Source organism: Oenanthe melanoleuca, chromosome 3, assembly GCF_029582105.1.
Source record: "Oenanthe melanoleuca isolate GR-GAL-2019-014 chromosome 3, OMel1.0, whole genome shotgun sequence".
Taxonomy (NCBI): domain Eukaryota; kingdom Metazoa; phylum Chordata; class Aves; order Passeriformes; family Muscicapidae; genus Oenanthe; species Oenanthe melanoleuca.
In genome coordinates, this window is record NC_079336.1 from 58,770,696 (window position 1) to 58,795,240 (window position 24,545).

At 39.8% G+C, this 24,545-nt stretch overlaps 1 protein-coding gene and 1 long non-coding RNA gene across 2 annotated transcripts; both read right to left on the reverse strand.

Annotated features, from left to right (window-relative positions):
• Window positions 1–1,941: 1,941 nt before the first annotated feature.
• On the reverse strand, window positions 1,942–10,152 carry LOC130250912 (uncharacterized). Its single transcript, XR_008840057.1, has 4 exons — window positions 9,576–10,152; window positions 5,709–5,839; window positions 3,982–4,060; window positions 1,942–2,450 (listed from the first exon to the last, which is right to left on the reverse strand). It is a non-coding gene; the product is annotated as an uncharacterized LOC130250912 (long non-coding RNA).
• Window positions 10,153–11,380: 1,228 nt separating this feature from the next.
• On the reverse strand, window positions 11,381–22,403 carry LTV1 (LTV1 ribosome biogenesis factor). Its single transcript, XM_056487072.1, has 11 exons — window positions 22,234–22,403; window positions 21,400–21,531; window positions 20,703–20,891; window positions 19,976–20,063; window positions 18,977–19,097; window positions 18,044–18,293; window positions 17,254–17,381; window positions 16,637–16,776; window positions 16,378–16,430; window positions 15,478–15,678; window positions 11,381–14,898 (listed from the first exon to the last, which is right to left on the reverse strand). The coding sequence occupies exons 1-11, from the start codon at window positions 22,234–22,236 to the stop codon at window positions 14,785–14,787; spliced, it is 1,419 nt and encodes a 472-aa protein (XP_056343047.1). The 5' UTR covers window positions 22,237–22,403; the 3' UTR covers window positions 11,381–14,784.
• Between the last annotated feature and the right edge of the window lie 2,142 nt (window positions 22,404–24,545).

Here is a 24,545-nt window from a genome sequence, read left to right on the forward strand (position 1 = left end):
TAGTTACTAATGGATTCTGTTTCATCTAAAACAGACACAGAATTTCTGAATCTGAGTAAATTCTCAAACCCCAAGAACTACTCTTCCATTAAAATCCAAAGACAGTTCAAAGTACCCAATGCTCATTACTAATATAACATGGAGCAAGCATATTCTCTTCTCCCTTGTTAATCACAGGAATATTTCCGGAGAGCTTCAAATAAAAAATCATTTTTAAATGATTGCTGTTTTGCTGTTACTGAGCTCTGAATCATTGTAGCTGTACAATGCCACTGAATATCCTTACAAGTTGATCGGTACTTGGGTTAAGGATTGTCTTGTTGCAGTTCATGAGAATACGTTCTGCAGATGCAGTGCTGAGGGATATTTTTTGTTATGAAAATTGTTGGCATAAGACAAACCAAAAGGAATTTTAAGGTCGTTCCTGTAATGACAACAGCAGGAGGTGCTGCACAGTCATGTCCAGTGAGAAGTTATTTAAATTACGAGTTCCAGAATAGGGAAAAGGTTGCAAACAGTGTTATATGCATTTTCTACAGCCAGGCTTGTATTTTCATCTGGACTTGGAAAGGTGTGTGTGTGTATATTCACCTAACTGTATTTTTTCCCATATTTGCACAAATTGTGTTCACTTGGCTTCAAGAAAGCTTATGTACTTGTAGAAAAACCCACCAAACTTAAGTACAACAAAAAATTCTTTGCTACAAAAAAATTTGTAGCACTACCTGATCATACACATTTTGTCATTTTGGTTTGTGCTTTTATAAGAGGTGTCAGTTATTACTGAAATGCTTGTCCTTGAATTTAAATGTGATGTTAAGAAGCAAACATTATGCAGACACTGAGCACATCCTTTCAGCTACTCTTTCACTCCCTACAGCAGGGTACGTGAGTTCTGGGCTGCCAAGAGAGGTGCTGCTGCCTGATCTCAGCCTCTTCCAAAATATGGGAAAATTATAAGCATTTCTAATCAATACATATGTAACTACAGGTTAAAGATTGTCTCATTCAAATAAAAAAGAAAATATCCACTTTTGATGCATTTTAAAATACTTTAAAAGCACACAGCTATGGTGTCTGTAAATAAAGCACAGAAGTGAAATTTAAATGTGCAATGCTGCTGTTACTTTCAGAGAGTTTTTCATAGCCAGTCTGTATACAGAATGTACTGGGATGGTACATTCTGTATGTTAATGATTAGTTCATTTCTAGTGGAATGTTTGAAATGCTTTTCCTCAATACACCATCTTGCCCTTATATATATATATATATATATTTTTTTTTTAAGATACTGGGAACTAATCTGTGAAATCCTACACTTCAATACACAGACAGAAGATAATGGGGACACACACAACAAGAACAACAAGTAGAGTAGAACTTGCTCTAAATTTGAGGATTCATTTATTTGGTTGTTAAAGAAAGCAACTGTAGCAACATTGCACAGTATAGTCTGGGATGGGTTTGGGTTTTTTTCCTTCTTCCTGGACTGAAAGAAAGACTAAGCAGCACTCATTTAATATACTGGGGCTACTGTCATGTCCACTTTTTCTAGCTCTAGGAGTTACAGTTGCTTCAGTGTCATCCTTCTGTATCCATATAATCATTATTAGCTAGAGTCTAAGTAGTTTAATTAAACTCTTTAAAATATGGTATTTATTACTGCTGTGTCCAACTACTTTTCATCTTCTTTTACTTAATGAGCATTTAATAGGTAAGAAAATTCCTTATGGATTTTAATTGAAAGCCTTAATGAAAAGTATTGGGCTAAAAAGCCCCTACTTGTTTCACCACTGAAAGTTTATGCAAGGTGATCCAAGGCTGACAGTGGATCAAGTGACCAAAAAAATAAGAAGGGATAAACCTCTACAACATTTCTGTCTTTTTGATCAGTTTTTAAAGTCAGTTAAAGTGTTTAATACAAGTTTAAGTCTGAACTCAAAGTGCTTTGAAGAGATGCACAGCATACATGGCCATTTATCATGTATCAATCACTATCATTTAATGTTTACTGGAAGATTCTATTAAATATTCACATGAAGTTCCACAATGTTCACTTGTCTTGTTCAATATATCGAAGCATTAGGGGAAAGAAAAATAAAATCACATGGTACTGGATCTTCCTACATTTTGTTAAAACCATTTAATGAACCGCTGGTAATATCCACCCCTCTCGGCAATCATTTAATTAAATCTTGGCAACAGATACAAATAATCTCACAACTTTAAAAAAAATAGCATAATAAGATTTGTAGCCTAGAGAGAAAAAACTCCAACCAAACCTGAGCCAGTGAATTGCAGTTTGCTTATTTTATGAGTAGCTGTACCGTTTCAGGGGGAATTGATGCTGGAAAATTGTGTTGCTTAAGATCTTCCATAATGTGTCAGAAGAAAGTGTTAACACATCCTTGCCAACCAGTCAGTCTTTTCTTCTGTTGTCCATTTGTGGTCTAAAAGCAACAACAAGCCATTTACTTGCTATTTCTTATGATAGAAAGAGCTTTTATATTTTACTCTATTTTCTCTAAGAAGATGAAACCTGTATTTGTGGGAAGGTGATGGAGCAGCTCATCCTGGAAACCATTTCCAGGCACATTAATGATGAGACCATTTATTTGCACCACTCAAAGCCAGTTTCTCACCTCTGCTTTCTCAGCTAAAAAGTGCTCTTGGGTGGCACTGAAACTGATTTCTTACCTGCCCTGGCAAAGTTCAAGTTTTACAGAAAATGCAGCAGCAGTTGCCAGCACCCAGCAACTGCAAGCTCACCTAGACCAGTCTTTTTCACAGTTCCACTCTCCTCTGTTTTAGATGCAAGTGTGGATGCCTGCCCCAGGGACCTGCTGGGGGCAATGGCTGTCCCAAGCCTCTGTGAGCTGGCTGCAAATACAACGGTGAGCCCTGGACTAGCCAGTATCCCTAGGGAAAGGAAGTGACAAGACAAGCCCCAGGTTTCAGAGTTCAGTGGCTAAACCCTGAGAATGCTGATGGTATCAATAAATCCCTGCTGGTGGTCTGCAAGACCTGGTGTGCTACCCACAGGAGTTACTATGCTGTCAACATAATCCCAGGTAGAGGGTCCCAGGTAATGAAGATGACACCACTGGGTATGACAGTAGTTTTCCTGTAGCTGGCAAAGTCAAGGAGGTGGGTAGAGCTGATGATGGCACTGTGGAATGGACACTCCCACGCCCGTTGCAGTCTTCCCCACAGCTGAAGGATCCAGCCCCTGACCAGCAGCAACCAAGGACAGTAAAACTCCACACAAGAACCCTGCAACAACTTTGTGAGTCTCTGCAGCTGACTGTTGCACACATTCCTTTTCATCCCATGCTCCAAGCACTCTCGCAAGCTTCTCTCCCAGGCTGCTCAAAATAACCTTGCCAGCTTTGGGGAATCATTCTTGGCCATATTTCCTGATAAGGACTGCTAAGGCTGGAAGGGTTTCTTTCTGCTCCAACATGGCTTGGCATGTCCAGAGATGGGAACCCCACTGACTGCATGGTCTGAGGAGCAGGAACACCAAACATCCCAAACATCAGGGTCTGGGAATCGAAACTTTGAGGCAAAGGAAGTACCTCCACACTGTCATCCTGATATAGTTATTACTGAAATGAGTGCTGGCATCTTCCACACTTGGACAATAGAAGCACATTGTAAGTGCACAAGATCTGCTGGAGAGGTTTGCACTATCGTGTAGCAAATCCTCTTGAGATGTCTGTTACAGCAGAGCACAGACACTGCCTACTTGGGATGAGGCTGTTCCAAACCAAAGAACATTCAGCACCAAAATGAGTATTCTCAGCTGCCTATACTGGGGCCCTGAGGAGCTCTGCAACAGGTTTCAGTGAAATCAATTGCTTCAATTAATACAAAGGAGCTCATACTGCAAACACTGCAACAGAATATTCTATATAACAAAAGCAAGCAAGTTCTTTTTACATCATAATATTTAAATTAATAATAATAATAATTTCTTACCCAGACTTTACTGAAGAATTTTTCGCAGCAGTTACACCCATAGATTTTCCTGTTTTCTTCAGTATTTCTGAAGTGGTCTCTGCAGATCATTATTTTTGAAATTTACTTGCCATAAAACATGATAAATCTACATAGAGTCTCAAACCTCAGAAATGTAGGGATCAAAGATACTGATACAAGGAGCAGTATGTATTATCATTCACAGGTTATACTACAAATAACTTTTAATATAACTTTTAAAAAATCTAAGCAAAGATGGATACAGGTCACGATTACAAGTAGCAATGGGTTCTAGAAAACATATCATGTGGGATCCTGCTTAGAGAGAACTATTTTAGGGAAGTGGTGATGTTAATCAACAAGGGCTTTTGGAACAAACAACACGCAAATCTTTGTATCTCATCTAGATGGACTTAAGGAAAAAAGGATGGAATAAATCTCAAAGTTGAAGATTGAAGGTTATGGAATTCCTTATGGGCAAAGAGAACCTCAAAGCCAGACTGTATACTTTAGGTCTATATAGATATTTCTGTTTGAGGACCTCTAACTGAAAATTCATTTGGGTCCCTCCTGAGGATTCAAATTAAAATCTCAGTGCCTACAGACCACACAGTGGATAAAGATGATGAACAGGAAAGCCATTCACTATCAACAACATTCACCTGGAAATTTTTCTCCTTTTTCATTATAGCAAGTGTTGTGCTAGGAGTAAAATGAGTTTAGGATTTCATGTCAGGACTTGCAAAAAAAAAAGCCCAGCAAAAAAGTCAAACTATAATTCTACATTATTTTATGAGAAAACTGGATTCCAAAGCCTAGTATCTACTTTAAAAATGCCTACCTCACCTCAAATACCTCAGGGTTTCTTGTAAGAAAAACATAAATATGACTAAATGAACTCTTTGCCTGGCTTATGTTTGTCTTTTTCTCTCTCCAGAAGCGATAACACAGCAGGTGTTAGTGTTGGAGTTTTACTCTCAGTCAATTGTTGGTTGTCCTAGTAAAAAAATATGCACAATCATCACTCAACTCTAGCAAGGAGCTTATAGACCCTAGTGAAAACTCCAAATTGCTGTTGAAGTGGTGCTAGGAAGGAACAGGCCAAAGGTCCACCCTCTCATATTTGCAAGCCATTTTTCCTGCTCCAAATAGGTGAAAGAATAATAAAATTTTTCTACATCTTAAAAAAAAAAAAATAAACTAAAACAAAATCCCCTCAAATCAGCAGTACTGCTCCTAAAGGAGCTGTTTATATTATTCTCTTTACTATAGCAAACAGGATCTCACTTCAAGGCACTGATGATTAGCTCTACTTTTCTGATTCCCCCCAAGGGGCTCTGCTGTTTGCCTTGTGTGTAGTGACCAGGGAATAGAAACCTTCCAACACCAGGGAGCCCTACAGAACAGGAAGAGCTTTCTCAATGTACTGCAAAAGCTGCCAGGTTTTTGATTCTCTACAGCTGTTACCCTGGAATGTAACTGCAGAAGAGTCTGAAGAAGTCATTGCCCCAAGTTTTTTGTATTGTCATATTCCGTCACTTTTTTAATCAGAAAAAGGACTCCAGTTATGGGCAACTCTCAGATTATATTGATCATGTCTTGCTATACGAGTTTATCAACTTCCCTGGAATTTCAAGTCTTATATTAATATACGTCTTTACTGACCACGAGCTACAGTTTGGCAAATCTGCTTCCAGCACAAGAAAATTGTGACTGTGTTTGCTTACCAAAGGCAGTCGGGTGGAGTTTGCAGCATGGCAGGCAGCATGGCAGACAGCATGTTTTCTACTAAACTCCATGTCCCTATGTTGTGGAGCCTCAGTAAACCTTTGACAGCACCATGGGCGTTGAATACAGTCTGACAGTAAGAAAGGAACAGCTTGTGTCACAGCTTATACAGTGAAGGAGAAGAATTCCCCTGCTTTACTGGAGCACTCAAGATGCAGTTCAACACCATTAGCAGGTGTTGAATTCCCACCAGCTTCCAAAGTACAAACTTAGCAGAACTACAAAACCTTCCTCTAGAAAAACATTTGGGACACTAAAATGCATGCTTATGGTATTGACCCAGAAAACAGTAGTGTTTTCAGGAATAAATCCTGTGGATTAATGAAAGCATATTTTATTACCTTTGTCCTAGTCCTAGCCATTCCCAGCCTCACAATTAACTACTCTGAGCAGAGCTCCTCAAGAAGCACACGAATACCCACACCTCTGGCTGCAGGGAGTGTCTGAGCCCTGTGTTAAATGCTGGAGGATAGTGGGAAAGACACCTGCATGCACTGTGAAGAGGTGGATGATCTGCTTGGCCTGGTGGCAGAGCTTAAAGAGGAGGTGGAGAGGCTCAGGAGTATCAGAGAGTTCAAAATAGAAATAGGCTCATGGAATAGCATCCTTCCATCCCTGAGAGAAATACAGTGGGTGGAGGACCAGCACGTGTCGAGGAGCTGTGTCTCTCTTGCCATCAAGCTGAAGAAGATGTAAAAGCAGGGAAATGGAAACAGGTCCCTGCTCAGGGAGGCAGAAGAATCCTCTGCTGGCTTCCCTTGCCTTCCCAGGGGCCCTTAGAGAAGAGGTGTGAAGCCCTGGATCTCGAGGGTCAGGCAGGTAACAGTGGAGAAGCAGCTCTGTCTGGGAGGTCCCAGACTAATGTAGTCAGCCAGAGGGATAACAACCACAGGGAATAAAAGAAGGCTGGTGGCTGTGGGTACCTTGCTTCTGAGGGGAGCTGAGTGTCCTGTATGTCAGCCAGACTCATACCACAGGGAAGTCTGCTCCTTGCTGGAGCCTGGGTGAGGGATAGTACCAGCAGACTCCCATGACTATTCAGTGCACTGGTTATTTCACGTGGGCAGTGACAAGGACATTCAGTCATAGGTTGGAATCAATGAACTCGGAGGTTTTTTCCAACCTGATTCTGTGATTTAGCAAAACACTGCTGAAGCATTTGTGCCCCGTCAGCTGAGGCAAATCCAAGAGCCAGGTTTCTGGGTGTGAAGCAGCTTTGTGAAGAACCTGCAGTGGTGCTTTCTAAAATCTTTTTTGACAGTATTACTGTTGTGACTCTGCTAAAAGCAATTGTTATGGCAGGTACAATCCAACTCTTTGCAATGAACAATCAGTGTTCAGAGTCAAAGCAGTCACATTCAGCCATCACACAGCCCTTGATGTTCTCAGACCCTTCTTCCGTGTCCAGTGCCTTTTACAAAAGCAGCTCAAGTGTCTTTATCTTATTACTAAAGATACAGCATGTTTACAAATTATTTCCCTCAGAAACAATACAGAAAAGATGGCCCAAGCAGCCATCAAAAGCCTGCTCCAGACCAATAGCCTGGACAAAATGCTTCTGAGCACCATTTCTGAGGGGAGGGGAGGATGAGACAGGGCAAATACCTGGCTTCAGGGGTGCAGCAGGGACACCTGGAACTTCAGGGGAGAATGGGGAGTTTTGGGCTCTATTTGGAGGAGGATGAGACAAAAACTAATTCTTCCCACAATCCACATACTTTCTCACCAGTCCTGTAGTACAGGATATACAGTCCTATAGTATAGTATATACATCCTCACTAGGCCACACAGCAATTTGTCCTTCCTAAAAAGCAATTCTCCAATTCTTTTCTCCACAAGTACCGCTGCTCTTGCTCTTGGTTTCCTCTGAGAGGGAGGAGGAAAGGGAGGGTCTGCTCTTAGAGCTGGTAAAGTAAGACCAGAAATAGCAGTCATTAAAGAACTTAGCAGTGGAAATTCAGAGAGGAGCTTGACCCCAATCAAGGAAGGAAGATGTGTCCTGCTGCTTATATTGCATTGCTGTCATCTAGGATAGGAGAGAGGCTGGAATCACGGCAGCTGCTTTTGCTATCAGTCATGAATTCCTGCTCTGGAAGTGAGCCCAAAGAGCTCCCCTTCTTCCTTCTGCTCTCTGCCTTCCTAACACAGGCAGGACTCCATTAACACCCTTTCCAAGATTGACCCATTTTATAAATCCCACTATCATGAGATATTGTCTATGTGTGCATCTTTTTGGATCTGTAACTTTTAACACAGGCAGCTCTGTGCAGAGGCTGAACTGGGTACTAAGTGATAAACCAGACTTGTCCTTTTCTAAATGCTTTTCCCTGTTTGCAAAGCTGGGTGGAGAAGGGGACAGTGGAAAAGCCACCCCGTGGGAGTGGGGAAGCCTGTGTACACTACTTATTTTGAATGGAGAGAGGATGCACTCCACCCTCTGTTGTAGGATAGTACAGCTATCCTGGCTCTCCTCCTGAAGTGTTAATATCAGACCCAAGATTTACTGCCCTCAAGTCTAAAACGTATGGCTAGTTTCCTGTTCCTCCCCACTGTCTCTGCCTTGCATTCCTGCTCAATTCAAGCCAAAAAAATAGACCTGAAAATTAGAGCCTATGGAGAGAATTAATGTTCTCATTCCGTTGTTCCAGGGTGCAAAACTGAATCCTATCTGTGGCTAATAAGATGTCACTGCCTTATCAAAGATCAGTACAAGAACTGCAATAAGAAAGCAGAACATAAATCATGACTGGTGCTTGGTGGGAGAGAAGGTGGAAGAGGGTGTCCCTCCAAGCTTTTGTGACTTGCTTGCCTGATTGAATAGTATTAAGAAAATTCTCATAATGCTGCTTCCAGTTACATTTCTTCCCTGGCTGATTCTGTAATGGAAATAGGAGAAGAAACAAACTACACTTCCCTCTTGCAAGGGACAGAAATATCTTAGACTAAGGGTTCTTTTTTTAATGAGGGTAAAAGAAAACATTAAAAACAAATGAAATTTGCTTTTTTTGAAAGGCACAGGGATACTGGTTCAGCCCTTAACTCTCTATTGGCAGCACCAGATGTAGGATAAAAAACAATACACTCCCAACAAAATACCATGGTCATGGCAGACCTAAGAGCACCTAGGAAGGTTAGAAGACACCATGACCAGTATCTTTCATTCTCTATTTGTCACATACTTTTTACTTTAAACCTTTGTATACATTTGTTTCTTTCCAGAACTGGTTTTAAAGAAATCAGTAACGAATTTGCATCTCTGGGTAAAATAATATCCATGCATGTCCATGTGTATTCACCTCCTTCCCAGCAAAATGGCTTGATCCAGTAAGAGCTTAAGCATCTTTTCCTCCATCTCTGTAAATAAGTTCAGCTCAAATACATCTTTAAACCCTTCAGTAAAAAGGCAATGAATCTCTGCAATGTCATCTGTGTAAGGGCAGGTCTCAGGTTCAACCTTGGGCATTCATGCACCAGCTATCTTGAATCATGCTCTCAGATTTAGGTGAAAAGAAACCTATTAGAGATTAACATTACTTCTAATATATATATTTGAACATTTACTCGAAGAGCAGAGACACTCATGTGCCTAGGGTAGGCATGACATTTGATTTGGCTTCTCAACAGAGAAATATTCCCAAACACTCGCAGCACAGGGAGGGTGAAGAAAGAATTTGGCACTCAGTCAAGCACATATGTGAGACTCATCCACAACATCCAGGCTTTGTCCTTGGAGGAAACAATAGTGTTACTGGATGAAAGACTTCATATGGAGATAACACACACATGCACTTCAGTTTTAACTATACCTGTTGCAGAGGCTGCAGTGGTGATTTTTCTTGCCTATAGTTTCAAGATGCTGAAGGGCTTGCACTTCCTGTTGAAGGCTTGCTTGGGACACTGGATCTGCAAAGAAAAACCATTGTTTATGGGTTGGAGTGATGGTTTCTTACCCAGGCTTTAAGATTACTTACGTTCAGGAGCACGGAGCTGCAGCAGTATTTATTTTGGGTTCAGATTAGCTTCTGAAGGACTTGCTCAAAACTTTTAAAAGCTGTCAAAAAAGTAAAAAGTACAGCTGCAGTTCAACACAAATAAGAAATAAAAGCCATTTCCAGTTTGTTCTGCTCAGGGGCAGGCTGAAGAGCAGTCCAAATAGTGACATGCAGAGAAGAACGGATTGCGTCTGTGAACAGGAGCTGTCCTGTTGGACTCCACCTCTCACACACCTGGTTCTCTTTCTTTCTTAGTTAAGAGGGAGAACAGCCTGATACTGTTCAAGGGATATTTTCATTACTAGTTCTCTGAGTTTAGATGTATTCCAAACTGGGGTCTCTCCCCTGACCAACAGCAGTGCTACTCATCCCACCAATACCACTGAATGAGCCACAGCTCCAGCTGAATGGGAGCAGCTCCTTACCTGCACCCGTAACCTGACAACACAGAAGGAAAACTAGGGATAGCACCTGCAGCTGGAAGAACAGGGAAATTTTAGGTAGATAGGATACCCAGTGCCAAATCTGTGGAAGAGTCATGTGTCACAATAAAAGAAGTTGTAAGGTTCAAAAGTTCTCAGATTTTAGCATCACTCTCACTCTTCTGCAATAGGATGGGCAATGCCCTTTGTGAGGAACACCTTCGAGGCAAGGACCAAACTAAAGGCTCTTTCCTGCGCTGTGAATAGCATGAGTCCATCCACAGCGGGTAAATTAAAGAACCTAACTTATTAAAGACCCTGTTTCTATCTTATTTTGCTTAGTCCCCCTTTCTAATTCTCAGTTATTCCCTTGATGTTCTTAATAATTTCTCTATGCTGTCCACTCTGTTTCCGTAGGAATTAAGCAGACGCCTAAGCAAGGCATTTTGATTACTGCTCAGCTGGACTAAAATGCACCTCATTCTACTAAAACACACTTCTAAATCTTCATTTCCCTTTGAACCTTCTACTCATGATTCAAGTCCTTACCTTCTAGACATTTTCCACAGCAAGGTTGAGAGGAATACTCCTCTGCAGAACTGGAAGAGCAGCACACACTTGTGCCTTGCTCACTGAGGAGCAAACCAGTCCTGCATCATCAGGGAAGGGAGAGTCATTGTAGGACTTGGAACTCACACTAGTCACAGTGACACAAAACTTCTCTCTCATAACACAGAGCTCTCTCTTTTCAAATATTTTGCTAGATAAAACCATTATGCTCTTCACAAATCTTGATATACCAAACATGGAACTACTAATGCAAAGTACTTGCACCTTTGTCTTGATTCTTGTAGTCACTCTGATTTCACTGCATTTTTGTTTACTTTGTTTGGGTTCTTCCCTTGCCAAATCAGATCTTAGCCCTATTGCAGGGCTCATCTGATCTACGACAGAGACACAGGATCTGTAACACAAACTAAGGAGCAGAGGAGTACATCCAAGCTGAGGAGGAGAGGGGTATGTGCAAGCTTCACCCCTTAAAGAAAAACCCTGCATTTGGGTTGTGCCAGGCAAACTGCGCAGCCATGCGTTCAGTTTGTAATCCAGGGATCAGGGAGGTCAAGGGGAATCTTTTCATTCACTTCAGCAGGCTTTGGAACAGAGCCTGGTGCCCACATTATGCTGTCAAAGGGACTACTTATCAGATGGTTTATTAGTCTATTTTTTCCAAGAAGACTGAAATAACAAATTCAGCCTAAAACCCTGGAACAAAAAAGAAAGCTGCAAGTTAGTAATTTATGCCTCACCAAGGGAAAATACATAATTTTTAATTTAGCATATAGTAAATAAACATGGTTTTGGACAAGCAGGTAAATTAAGACAGTGCAAGAGTGAAGATGAATTCACAGTGTGTGCATGATAAATTCTTTAATCAAATTCACTAATGAAAGCAGCTACTAGATAATTTGCTGTTTCAAACTTGTTCAACCCACTTCTCTACTAGCAGTCGCCACCTCCTTCTCCAGTGCTCATTACCCATTTCAGCAAAATGCACTGAAATTCCCATTAAAAAGAAGGGGGTTCTGCCACAAAATATGCAAAGTGTTTTCCACCGGTTGTAGAAGGAGGCAGACCTTGACTTCAGGCAGCTGTACAAGAGTCTCAGTTACACAGCACGGGACCTCATGACTGCGGCAGAGTCGGCACTTGGACAGGGTCCTCACTGGAACAAGTACTTCATTGTCAGAAAGGGACATCTCCATAGAATTACAGAAGATCCTGGGCTGGAAAGGACCCAAGAATTATCAAATCCAACCCTCCTGTTGCATACCAGGGTTCCTCTTTGCAGAGCTCCCTCCTGATTTATCCTGTTCCAACAAAGCACAAGCTCTCCTTTGCTGTGACAGGCAGCATTCTGTTTTCCACATGACTGCTTAGGTATGTGCTTTCAAAATGACATCACATTTGGCTGAGGAGATGGTGGAACAATACTTAAGTCCATCACTGCCTAAATTCGGGGCACATGACCTGCACCCACCCAAATTTATAGTTTGGACATCAGCAGGAGCTAGTGATACCCAAAAATGGCTTAGGTAGAAAGTGTCATGCAAAGTATGGCACGATCTTAATTACTAAGGTGGAATGTTTCCGTGATATGTTAAGCAACATTCCAAGATGATCTTACTTTGTAGATGTTAAATTTGTTTGGGGAAAAAATAGGTGTAAAAGTTACATGGAAGGTAGTTTCAGGCCCTTTTAACTCCAAAGACAATCACACCTATTTCAGAGCAGGGACATGACTTGTTTTAAACAAAAATAGTCTGTCAGAAAACTTCAGGGAAAAGAGTCCCTTTCATTTGACTTGCAAACTATAGACTTATTAACTTCTCTATGGACTTCTCATGCAAGTGTTCTTTACCTGTTCTTGCTAAAACAAAAGAAATCCTTGTCTTGCTAAGCAGATGAATGGCTGCTTTTGTTTCTTACCTTTTCCTTGGGATTTTACCACGCTGCAAAGTACAATTAAGATTACTGCAGTGTTTCACTGATTACAAATGCAGAGGAACAAAGCAGTTCTGTAATCTTTTTTACTCCTTTCCTATTATCTTTGTTTAAACGTCTTTCCTCTTTTGTTTCCCAAGCAACAGCTGTGTCTGTCCTTAGTCCGGATTACACTCTTCCTTTCAAGTGCCTTCCTCTGCCTCACCCACCTCTTTATTCTGTTCTCATCCCCTCAAGATTTTTTTTTCTTTTGTTTCTTTTTTAAAGGATTTTAGGTATAAGCACAGTACCACTGAATCAGTGATGAAAAATCTAGCAAAGAACATGTGCACTGGCCCTAGTAAAAGATTGTCCTTTTTGGTAAACCACAAAATCATATTCCACCCCAAAGCACTGAACAGCATCCGTTACTTACTTGTTCCATTGAACTTATTTCCTGGTATCTGACTCATCTCCCCAGAACTGCTTCTCAGATTTCCTTTTCTGTTTTGTTGTCAGGAGTCATGAGTACTGGATGGTCAGTACCCCAGTTACCATAGAATCAGTGATTACACAATTAGCAATTATGACACAGGCAGACCGTGCTTTAGCTTGTCAAACACATGAAAACTAGTAGAGGCATCAGCTAAAGGAAAACACTGAAACTTTTTCTAGTTTTACAGACTATTTCTATTGATTCTGTTAAAAGATAACTCTAGAAAATGAATGCTTAATCTAGATGTGTATACTGTATTGATACTTCAGCTTTCTGAGCAAGACTTGCAGACTCAAATGTCTCTATTCCCTTCTCCAAAATCATATTACTTTACCAATTAAAATATAAAAGCCTTCTTCCAATAAAAACACATATTTTTGAATTGTTTCTGTACACTGAAAGACTTCATCAGTCCCTGTCAGCTTGTCTCCATCTAGTATTCACAAAACTACTGAAGGAATATTGAAGATGCCTTGAATTCACCACTAGTCAAGCCACTCCATCGGTGTTGGTCACCATATCCCTTCCAGTAAAAAGGTTAATTTTTCAAATAAAGGCAGAAGATTGTTCTGTCTGTATCATATAGACCTAAAGCAAAGGGGTTTTTTATTAATATGGATGGATTCAGGACTGGCTACAAATCCTATTCACTCACTTTATGGACTGGTGACTATCAAAATATCTAATGTTGACAGTATAAACATTTAAGTTCATGCCAAACCTACAGATTTTGGCCCTCACCTCATATTCAGGAAGTTTTAACAACAATTATAGTGGATAGTAAGTTTGTATTCCAATTAAACAGATTTCCTGAGGAAGCATATTACAGAGAAAACAAGACAGTGACTATCTGTAACACACACTTCTTATCCAAGATTCTGCTGCTTGCCATGATACTCAGACTGAATACTTCCAGCAAATCCAATTCCAATGGCAACATTAAGGGTCACTGACTACTGTAACTGCAACAGTCCTTGCAACAGACTTTATTTGCCAGGAAATGTAAAACTCAGGTTAGGTAACAGCAATGTCTAGCTACACAACAGCTTTTCAGACACCTCTGTTTACAAAAACGCTTCCCTCATAGAACCAAAACAATAAATAACCTACCAAAAAAAAAAACAAAAAAAAAAAAACAAGGAGGAGTGGGTGTAAACTCCTTGACTTAGAAAACTGTATCATAGCATGGAACTATATTCAACCATCAGTATATGAGAGAGAAGACATAAATGAACATACTGTTTTATAAACTGAAATAATTTAATATAAGAATCTAATCAAATCAAATCTGTAGGATTCTGTTGATTTGTTGAATACATTCAACAAATCTATATATAACTCTGTTAATTAAAAACTTGTAAGAAAAATATTTGTAATTTTATTACATTTCTACTGCAATGAAACTTTGCAGCAATTGCCATGTCACTCATGACAGAATAGGTATCATCAATACATTATTTTATATAGAATTTCACTTCAGAAAAAATGACAAATTACTGGGTCTTGGTACAATGAGATTTGAACAACTCCCTTTGAGCAGGACTGGCAAAGGTGTGAGTTAGCAGTTCCCTTCTCAATACAAATGAAAATTAGGGATGCTTCCACAGTAAGTTTCTCAGTTTCATCAGGACAGCTTCAGACCTTGCACGTTTTGTTTCAGATTGAGTAACTCTTTCTCTTGTCTTGTTTTCTCCTGTTTGAAGGCCAGCTTGTTGGCTTTCTTCTCCATTCTGCGTTCCTGTACATAGGATTAATGAAAGATTTACAAAATAAGAATTAACATGCAAAATCAAACCATTCCAATTAACTCTTCCAGATCATGAAAACAAGAGCAATCTGAACAATAGTATTATTTATGGCACTAATTATTAGTAGTCAAATTAATATGTGTACCAACAGGATAAATATCTTTGGTTAGCTGAAGCTTCTAATATGCAGGCAATTTCTGCTCTGAAATCAGACAGCTAAGATTTCACTGTGGCCAATCAGGATTTTCTAGGTGATCTGAGATATCATAACTATTTCCTTTGCTACTCTAGATTGCAAGGAAATCTGATGTTCCTTCAGAAGTTGTATCTGCAGTAGTGGCCACACTAACAGACCCCAAGTTTTGATACCGGAAATCAGTAAGAGAGAAGAATGATGTTAACATTCTTTTCAGTAGATTTTTTTTTTTTAAAGAAGCAATAATTAGTCTTTGAGACCAGCAAGTTTTTCCCATTACCTTCAGACATAATAAGTGAGTTTTAAACAAAGTTCACAAGACAGAGTTCAGGCAATATAAAATTTGCAAGGTTTTATCCCCAGCCAGGCGTACCTTTCGCTCCTCTTTTATTGCCTGTTTTCTGGCTTTGCGATCCTCTTTGCTCTCAGCTTTGGAACGAGGCTGTGTTGATGCTTTTGGCAGGTCACTGCCATTTATCATTTGCATGCGTTCCACCTGCTTAGCTGTGAGACCTTTCTCAGGCAAGACATGTAGGGGAATTCCAGTCTTCTGAGAAATTTTTATTGGCTTGGGCTAAAATATAGAGTGTATACGTATTAGTGGCCCCTAGCTTCTTCTCCAAGAACTGCACATGGCACTGCCTTATCAGTGTAAAAACTCCACATCCAGATTTAACAGTAATAAATATTAAGTCTCCTCATACTATTTAACTCCCTCACAAAACACACATTAATCCCAAAATAAGAAATCAAAATATCTGTGAAAAAATCTGGACTTCCAGAACAAGAATAACATTTTCCCCTTTTATTTAAATACTACTGAAAAAATAAAGAACTTGTGTAGTTACTTAATATTCCTTTATAAGCTGGCAAGAAAAAGGTTTTCTTTCAAATCTGGGATATCAAGCTGTGCTTGATGGGGAACAGATGAAAGACTAAAGAACTAGAATAAATTGTTTCAGACCATAGGAAAATAAACCTGAACAAATATATGCTGTGAGACAGATTACACAAAGGTGTCTCATAGAAACCAACAAAGGAAATTCCTTGCTGTTTCTGCCTAACTATTACAGAAATTCTGAGCTGACTCGGTTTTTCTTCTAAGAAGAAAAAACATATTGAAAATCTTCTTCAGTAAAGAAATAATACCAGAGCCCTCCCCAACCCTCATTTCTGCTCCCTGTCTTTTAAAACAGATACCCATTGAGAAAAAAACCACATTTATCTCAAGTTTACCCAGTGTTATTTATCAGAGTAAGTTTAGTAATTTTACCTTTGATGGCTCCTTAATAAGCGTTGGGTGATTATATAAGTTTGAATAGGTACCTAAGTCACAAAGAAAAAAGAAAGTAGTCAAGACAGGCTTGCAAACAGAAATGATGAACTGTACTGCTGCTTAGATTTTGGAAATTCCTCCTGTTGCGCTCAGAGAACAAACCATTTTACCTGAAGCACTGCCAGGAAAGTTCTGAAATCACCTATCATTTACTTTGAAATCCTAAGAAATAATAAGCAAACTTCAAAATACTTACTCAAAATGGATTCACAATCCCACTTTTCTTTTGGCTCCTCAATAACTACAGTTACTATTTCTTCCTTTTCTTCCTCACTTTCTTCATTTGCAGGAGAGTCCAAATCTTCATCAGGTTCAAGAGCATCCAATTTCACACAACTTTGAAAAAGTTCAGAGAAGAAAAAAATACAGTTTATGTCTTCTTGAAAATGTGTAACTATATAAGCCCAGACTCCTTTAAGTAAAGCCCCAGACCCAAGAAAGCTATTTCCAATGAAATTTGTAGCAAAAATGAAGTTTCATTAAGTAAGCCTCCTCAAAATAAACTAAAAACATTAGGACAAAGACACAGTCAACAAAACAAATATTTCTGCTTTTCAAGAGGATGAATGCCTCTAATAGATACTGCTTACATTAAGTTCAACACAATTATACAAAAGGACTATAACCTACTCAAACCAACAAAATTCCTCCACTTAATTTTATCATACAAATGGATAATACTCATATGCAGCTGCTTCTATTGTGGGATGCAATCTTTGAGTACATGAACTTGAAACAACACACCCAAAATTTCCATATAAACAGAGGATTACAGAAGTACTTATGTGAAGCAGTACTTCTGGGAATACATACTTCTTCGCTTTCTCTTTGTAGTAATCATCCAGGACTTCTTGCAACCGAGCATTGTCTGTGTTAATGTAGCCTTCCAACTCCACGTTATCTAAGGCTCCAATCTCATCTTCATCAAATTGTTCATAAAACTAAAATAAAGAAGTGGATATCTGTAATTAGACCACATTTGTCATGCAACTTCTTGATAGCTTAAAATGCCACACGTTTTTTATTTGCCTCTTTTTTCTCTCCCCTCTCATTTGCTGAACAACTGCCCAACACATCTACAGCAAGATTTCCTCCTTACTTACATTCTTTCCTCATGGGACTCACAAAGTTATCTTATAATGTTATATAAATCAGCTTCTAGAAAACATTTTCTCTTCTGGTGCACTATGCCTTAAGAAGCCTGTCACTGCTCAGAACAAATGTTACACCCTATTTCCACTGCTTTGACACCGGTTCATGAAGTTATACTTTACCAGGGACCTGTAAATGGTTTGCTGTGTTGAACTGAGCCTCTCAGACAAAAGTGTAACACTAATTATGAATGCTCATATAGTCATCAGAGTAATTTTGTTTACCTCCATCTAGGCCTTTCAATAGCAATTAACACAATAACCCAGGTGACACAAGCCTCTAAATGCACCAAGTATTAAAAGCAGAATACATGCAAAGAACAGTGGTTTGATGCCCTGACTGCTAAAGCAGTAAAATCTGCACAGGTATACAGGACAGTGCTTGATGATATGAATCAACAGACAGAGAAGCATTTAACTTTTTTCACAGTTACACTCTTAAGCTGCCTCACCTTCTCAAATCTGTCATCCAAAAGGGTTAACTGCTCATTCCGTCTTATTACTGAAGATGTCATAGAATATTCTGTGAAACGACTCCTGGTTTCTTCTTGCATAAAAAGGAATTCTTTAGTCCGTCCATTAGCCTCATTACCTGACAAAGGACCTTCTGAATCATAATCTTTATCAGTACTGCAGCTATCCTTTTCATCACTATCATCTTCCATATCTTCCCATTCATCTTCATCCTCAGCATCTGGCCCCCTGAACAAAAATATAAAATAGTTTTAGAATAATGCGTGGACCTTTACATAGCTCTGACCTATGCTAGGCTATCTGAAACAATTTGGCAACAACAGATTTAAAGCTTGAGTGAGACTTCTGTCTGAGAGCTAAAAACATTGCTTGGCTGGATCATGCATCTGTGCACTGAGACTGAAATTATTTTATATTCAGCTGTACATGTCAAAGCAGAAAAATATCAGCTGCATTCCTGACTATTAAGACAAGCTAAATTTCTTGTTCATGAAATTATGAAAATGATACCAAAACCTAAGTAGATAAAATGCAGTGGAGTATCACATGAAGCATTTGTAAACGTTTCAGAAACATCCATTAGCCTTCATCAATACCACCACTGATGTATTTTACATACAATAAATGACAATGTTTTAAACATTTCAAGAGCACTATTATTCCAAACATTGTATATAATTCATATAATCCATGAGCTCAAAGTAACAAATGAAACCCATCTCTTGGATAACTTAAGAAATTTGATTTTGCAAGTTACCATCCAAATAACACAAGGTAATACTTTTTTCAACACAGCAAAGTATTCAATTTAAAATCTGAAACCATCATGGCTTCCTACACCACCACATCCAATAGCAAATAGCATCTCTCCTATTTACATACAACAAATATTTCAACAAAGCTCTATCTACCTCTTCTGTGGTTTATTTGCTTGTAGAACAAAATCATCTTCCAGGATATTTTCTGGATTGTCAAAGTCAAAATCATCATCAAGAGCAGCAACAATATCTGGGTCAAAATCTAGCCGCGGTCCTAGAAAGTTGAAAAAACAAAACATAAATATTTACATTTCTCTGACATTACAAAGCTACTTTCCTGGATAAAAACCAATCCAGCTGGACTGTTCATTTACAGTAAGGAAAGCTGAAAACCAAAGAATCACAAAATTTCTCATGAATATTTGTAGATTTGATAGAAGCCAGGGCATGTCACCAATCTCTTGTCAATTTTTATCACTCAGAAAAAAACATTTCCCAAAGGTCTTAAGTTTCCATAAATGTATTTTAATACAGAATATTGTGAAAGAAAAAATATCCAAGTCATATCAGCATTTTATCTCCAACCCTAAAATTCCCTACATTATAAAAGGTTAGAAATTGTTTCTCTACTGCAATTAACAGAATTGTCTTTAGCATCCTTCTGTTAGGACAGAGATAACTGCTACAATTCCTTACTGTTATGAAAGATGGAGATAGCTGTGGAGTCAATGTCCAGTCCAAAAGTGGATACATAACAAAAACCTACTTACAGACTGTAATGCTGAATAACATTAATAAAGGAATGTAAACACTACTCAGCATTTGAAAGAATTTGAGTGAAAATCCAGTCCCAGACTCAGATTCAAACAAGCAGAGTAATAAATTAATACTATTATCTACAGTTTTCCCCCATTATTAGTTTGTATTTGCTATACCATAGTAAGAGCTCATGGATTCACCCACTCCACGCAAAGCTGAAGAACTCTTACTACTGAATCACAGAAGTAAGTCTCAAATTGAAACAGATCATTCCTTATGTCTGCTACTGAACCTGTTCTAAGCCAAAAAAAAAAAAAAAGACACCACAATAGAAGCCTTAATCACCATCGACTTCTTAGATGGCAACTCACATCACAGAAAGGTGAAAAATACCTGAAACAGGAGCAGCTTTATTTAACAAGCCCACATCCTCTTCAAACTCTGTGGCAAATACTGAGGAAGGCAACTTAATGGATGGAGCCTTAGAAAAAGAAACAGAAAAACAAGATCACAATATATCGGTTCTCAGTTTCTTATTTGAGCTCACATTAACAAAATCATGCAGACACTTCTGTGACCAAATGAAATCAAACACCCTCAGCTATAAGTGACTGGCAATAGCATACTTCACTGCTTCAAAGCATTTACTGCTTTTCCATTCCAATGTGATTTAGAATCATGAACTTCTACGAGTTATGCCACCAATTGAAAAGTTTGTTTTTAATCCATCTGGTTTCTATTACATTTTCCTTTTAAAAACATGGTGTGCTGATAATACAACCTGGCATATTCATAACTCCCAGAACATTCAAAAGTTCTAAAACACCTTAAAAACAAATGCCCACCCCAGACAAACACACAACTTGTTCCAATAGAAACCTTTGTAAGCCATCTCTGTGGAGAAAAGTTTGTTGTGAGTACCTGAAGTGTTTCAACACTGTGCTAGCAAAATAATGTTCATCAGTAAACTCTGGCTTGTCAGCTTCTGGGTTTACTTGTAGGAAAGTCTGGTTGTGGGTCAAAAGAAACCTTATAAATAAATAAATGCACACAATTAATGTGTCCAGAGGATGCTAATGCTCCAAAGAAAAGCATTACCATTAGCAAAAACACTACTTACTGAAATTCTCTGAATTTCATCTTCTATGTGCCCCTCACTTGTGATGACAATTCTGCTTTGCTGTCCACGCACAGATGGGACAAGCTCAGAGGGACCAGAGGCTTCTTTGAGGTGCTGCAAATAGTCATAGTCATCATCAAAGAAGACACCATACTTGCGCTGCTCTTCCCTTCTTTGCTCCTCATGTCCCTAGGAAGGAGGGGGAGAGGAAAATAATCAAAAGGAATGCATTTAATTACTCAAGTCCATCTAAAATTTACTAGAAAAAAGAAAAGCAGAACATCAACTGAGAGTGCCTTAATGTTGAAATCCTTGTAGTCCTCTCTTCACTTCTTACCCTAATTCACAGCTAATTAGAATGTTGTAATCAGCTGGTTCCACATCTGCATGCTGTCTGAGCAGCATCTTTCCATCAGCAACATAACCAACAATGCCTGTTTTATCGCAGTGAGTCAGGCAGGTTTTGTAGTTGTTTGTTAAATACATTTACACCTCTAATGCCAGTTAAGTCATCCTTTAACCATCAGGCAGTAACTCACAAATACGAAATTCCCTACAACATCCTTTTTCTAAAATAAGCTAACTAAAAACTACCTTTTATCAGGCTATGTTTTTTAATTGTAAATGGCATGCCAACTTTCTTTCTCCATGGTGTTTCTTTTCTGAATGAACCTCAGTACTAAATGTGAATATTTACTTTATGTGTGGGCAGCAGAACTCTCTGGGGTGCAGTATCATCAGCAGCAAGAGGATCCCTCTGACTTCGGTGCACTAAGTGAAATGTTACTGCTTTCTTCTTCTCTATGAAGGGCTTTTTCTTCTTGTGAGGCTGCAAAAGGAAATTTGGTTAACTGTTAACAAAAAATGAAATATTAAATGCACCTAAAGAGAACCTTTCCTCTATAGTGTCCTGCTGTATTCGTTTTAAGGCAATGCCTTATAAACACACGTTTGGAGACAAAGCATAAAGAGACCAGTGAGAGCTTAACTCATCTCCCCACACGCACAACAGACATTTAATTTGTTCTAACACCAGCTTATTCAGCTGCAAAACAGCAATACACAAAACAGTAAATATCTGATATTAAATAAATATCTGATAGTAGCACACAGAGTTTAACATACAGCCCTAGAAAGGAATTCTGCAACACACTTCCAAGAAACACGGGAAACTGAGAGAAGGAAATTAATCGAGACACCTTGCTTTGTGAGAGTTCTTTACACGGCTGCTCCTACAGCAGCAATTCCACACCAATCGTGAGGACCATCCGCAGCACCCCCACCCAGGCACAGCCCTAACATCGACATACACAGTTGCTGGATCAACAAACCCACCAAGTATTCTCAACTGGCTGAAAGCCTTTCCTACGAGTTACCACATCTGACCTGGAAAAACACTCCGAGCAAGGTTTCCGCCTTTACTTTCCTAACAAAACGCGTTACAGCCGATACAGGAAGCCGGGGGCGACTCTATCGCTCTAGCCCGCCTTCCTGCCCCGGCAATTCCTAGTACAGAACACGGCACACTCACCATGGCGCTGTCCCCCCACACTCCCGGTGTACCGAACCCCACTCGCTCCCACGCGGGCCAGGCGTCAGTGCCCTCAGACCGTGCCCTCCATCTTGGGACAGACCATTGACCAACGGGGGGAAGCAGAAAAGGGGTCAGTCCGGCCAGGTTTGTACGATTTTGTTTTCCAGTCAAAAAAATAAAACAACGGGAGTTTTCTCAGAATGAAATAGTATTTTTATAAAATAGAGGTTCAGTGGACCCAAGCAGGATGCTCGTCGGAGACACATTTTCCCAGTTCTCACCTCAAAACAGTGAGGAATGGTTGGGGCCGGCAGCGCCCCAATGGCAGAACGCGGCGCAGGAGGCCGAGGGGCAGCGCGCGTGCGCAGCAGCCGGGTCGGGGCTCGCTGAGGGGACGGGCGGGTTGTGGGGGCTGAGTTTGAGGGACTGGGAGTAAATAACGCTTGGTGGTATTAACAGTGGTTTGCCGTGTTTGAGCTCTTATTTCTGATAAGGAATGGCTGGGGAACTGGGCCTGTTTAGAGGAGAGACGACTAAGGGAGGAGCTCATCAATGTCCATAAGTATCTGAAGGGAGGGTGTCAAGAGTTTGGATCCAGGCTCTGCTTAACAGTGCCCAGCAATAGACAAGAGGCAACAGGCAGAAACTGATGCACGGGAAGTTCCACCTGAATACAAGGAAGAGTCTCTCTACTGTGCTGGTGATCACGCAGTGGAATAGATTGTCCAGAGAGGTTGTGGAGTCTCGCTGGAAATGTTCAAGATCTATCTGGACAAAATCGAGTGCCATGTGCATTTGGATAGCTCTGCTCGAGCAGGGAGGTTGGACCAGATGATGCACTGTTGTTCTTTCCAACCTGAACCATATTCTGCAGTGTGACACTGTTTTTGTATAAATCTTACCTACACCTAGTAGCAGGGCTGTGCACAAACGCAGGTATTCACATACAGGCTCCTTGCTAGGAACAAGAGAAGTATGCTTGCTATTTTAAAACCTGCTTTGTTATTTTTCAAAAGAAGGTGTAAAACACGGAGGGGAGCAGGGTTTTTCCATGTGGTTACAGGCAAACAAAACAGTAACAGCAAAGAAGAGATTTTCACTGAAAATTCAGAAAAGTTACCCACATTGGGTGTGTATGGATGCAGCTAAATATATATGCATGCATGTATCTTAAAGTATTAGCTTTAGTCATATTTGGGTGGATTTCATTGGTTTTCAGTAGGTGTCACTAAAGCTCCAGAAGAATCCAGATTTTCACTCTTCTGGCTGTTTTCTGAAGTCTTGAATCTTTACCAAGTTTCATCACACCACTCTTACAGAAGTGCACAATCTAATCTGATCCACTCCATCAGTTGAAATAACTCCTGTACTCGAGGGATTCAGATTATCTCTGCATATATCTTTGCATCTTTCCCCTTTCTTGCAAAAAGAGCCGGGTGAGTGTCTTGCTGCAGTCGGCCCTGTGCGGGTGTGGTACACACCCCGCGGCACAAGGGGATCAGCGATGACCCCTCCTGGACCGCAGGCTGCGGATGGATTTTTCATTATACACCCAACAGCAACAACTCCCTCCCTGCAGTGTGTGCGTACTGCCAACCCAGCGACAGCTGGAATAGCAGAGCTGGATTTGCACAAGGTAATTAAGAGCAGAATCGTTCAGCTGTTGAAAACACAGTACTTAGCATTTATTTATGGGGTAATGATGTAGATTAGATTACTCCTTATTGCTCCCATGTTCCTGACGTGCTTCTCTGGCATCCACAGAAGTGCATGTACACAGACTTGGTGACTTCACAATCCCCTAAACCTGGTGACCTCTGTATCTGGTGATGGCAGTACTGTCATTCCACATGCCCCAAATCTGATCTAGGAGCATTTTATCAGTATGGATGTGGGCAAAATTAAATTTTGCTCTCAGCTCTGTTGTTAGTCAGCTGTTTCCTAAGTGTAAGCTAAGTTTACCTGTTCAGTTAAGCCTCAGTGTTTTCTGTCTTTCTTTAATTTACATCCTTCCCCTGAATCTCATGGTTAGATTCTGAGTATTGAGGGGGGAGGATATGTATAATATGTTCACACACAGAGATTAAAATAGGTTCCTTCTCATATCACAAGATTAATGTATACTAACAGTAATACATCTGGGGATGAGTTTGAATTGAGGATTAGCAACAATAGTCACCATGTTGCCTCCTTTGTTGATACCTGAGGTCGAGTCATCTCCTGATTTATATCAAAATTCAATATTTAGTATTACATGTATGTGAACTGTGTATGAGAAAGTGTCTCAGAGACTGCTTAAGCTTCTCATT

Bases quoted from the DNA above. Each gene is read 5' to 3' on its own strand.
- LTV1 (XM_056487072.1), bottom strand. The intron at 18,294-18,976 runs GTAGATAGAGCT...ATTTTTGTTCAG, and splicing joins GCAAATAAACCACAGAAGAG to GGGGCCAGATGCTGAGGATG. The intron at 16,431-16,636 runs GTAAGTATTTTG...TTTGTGACTTAG, and splicing joins GGATTGTGAATCCATTTTGA to GTACCTATTCAAACTTATAT.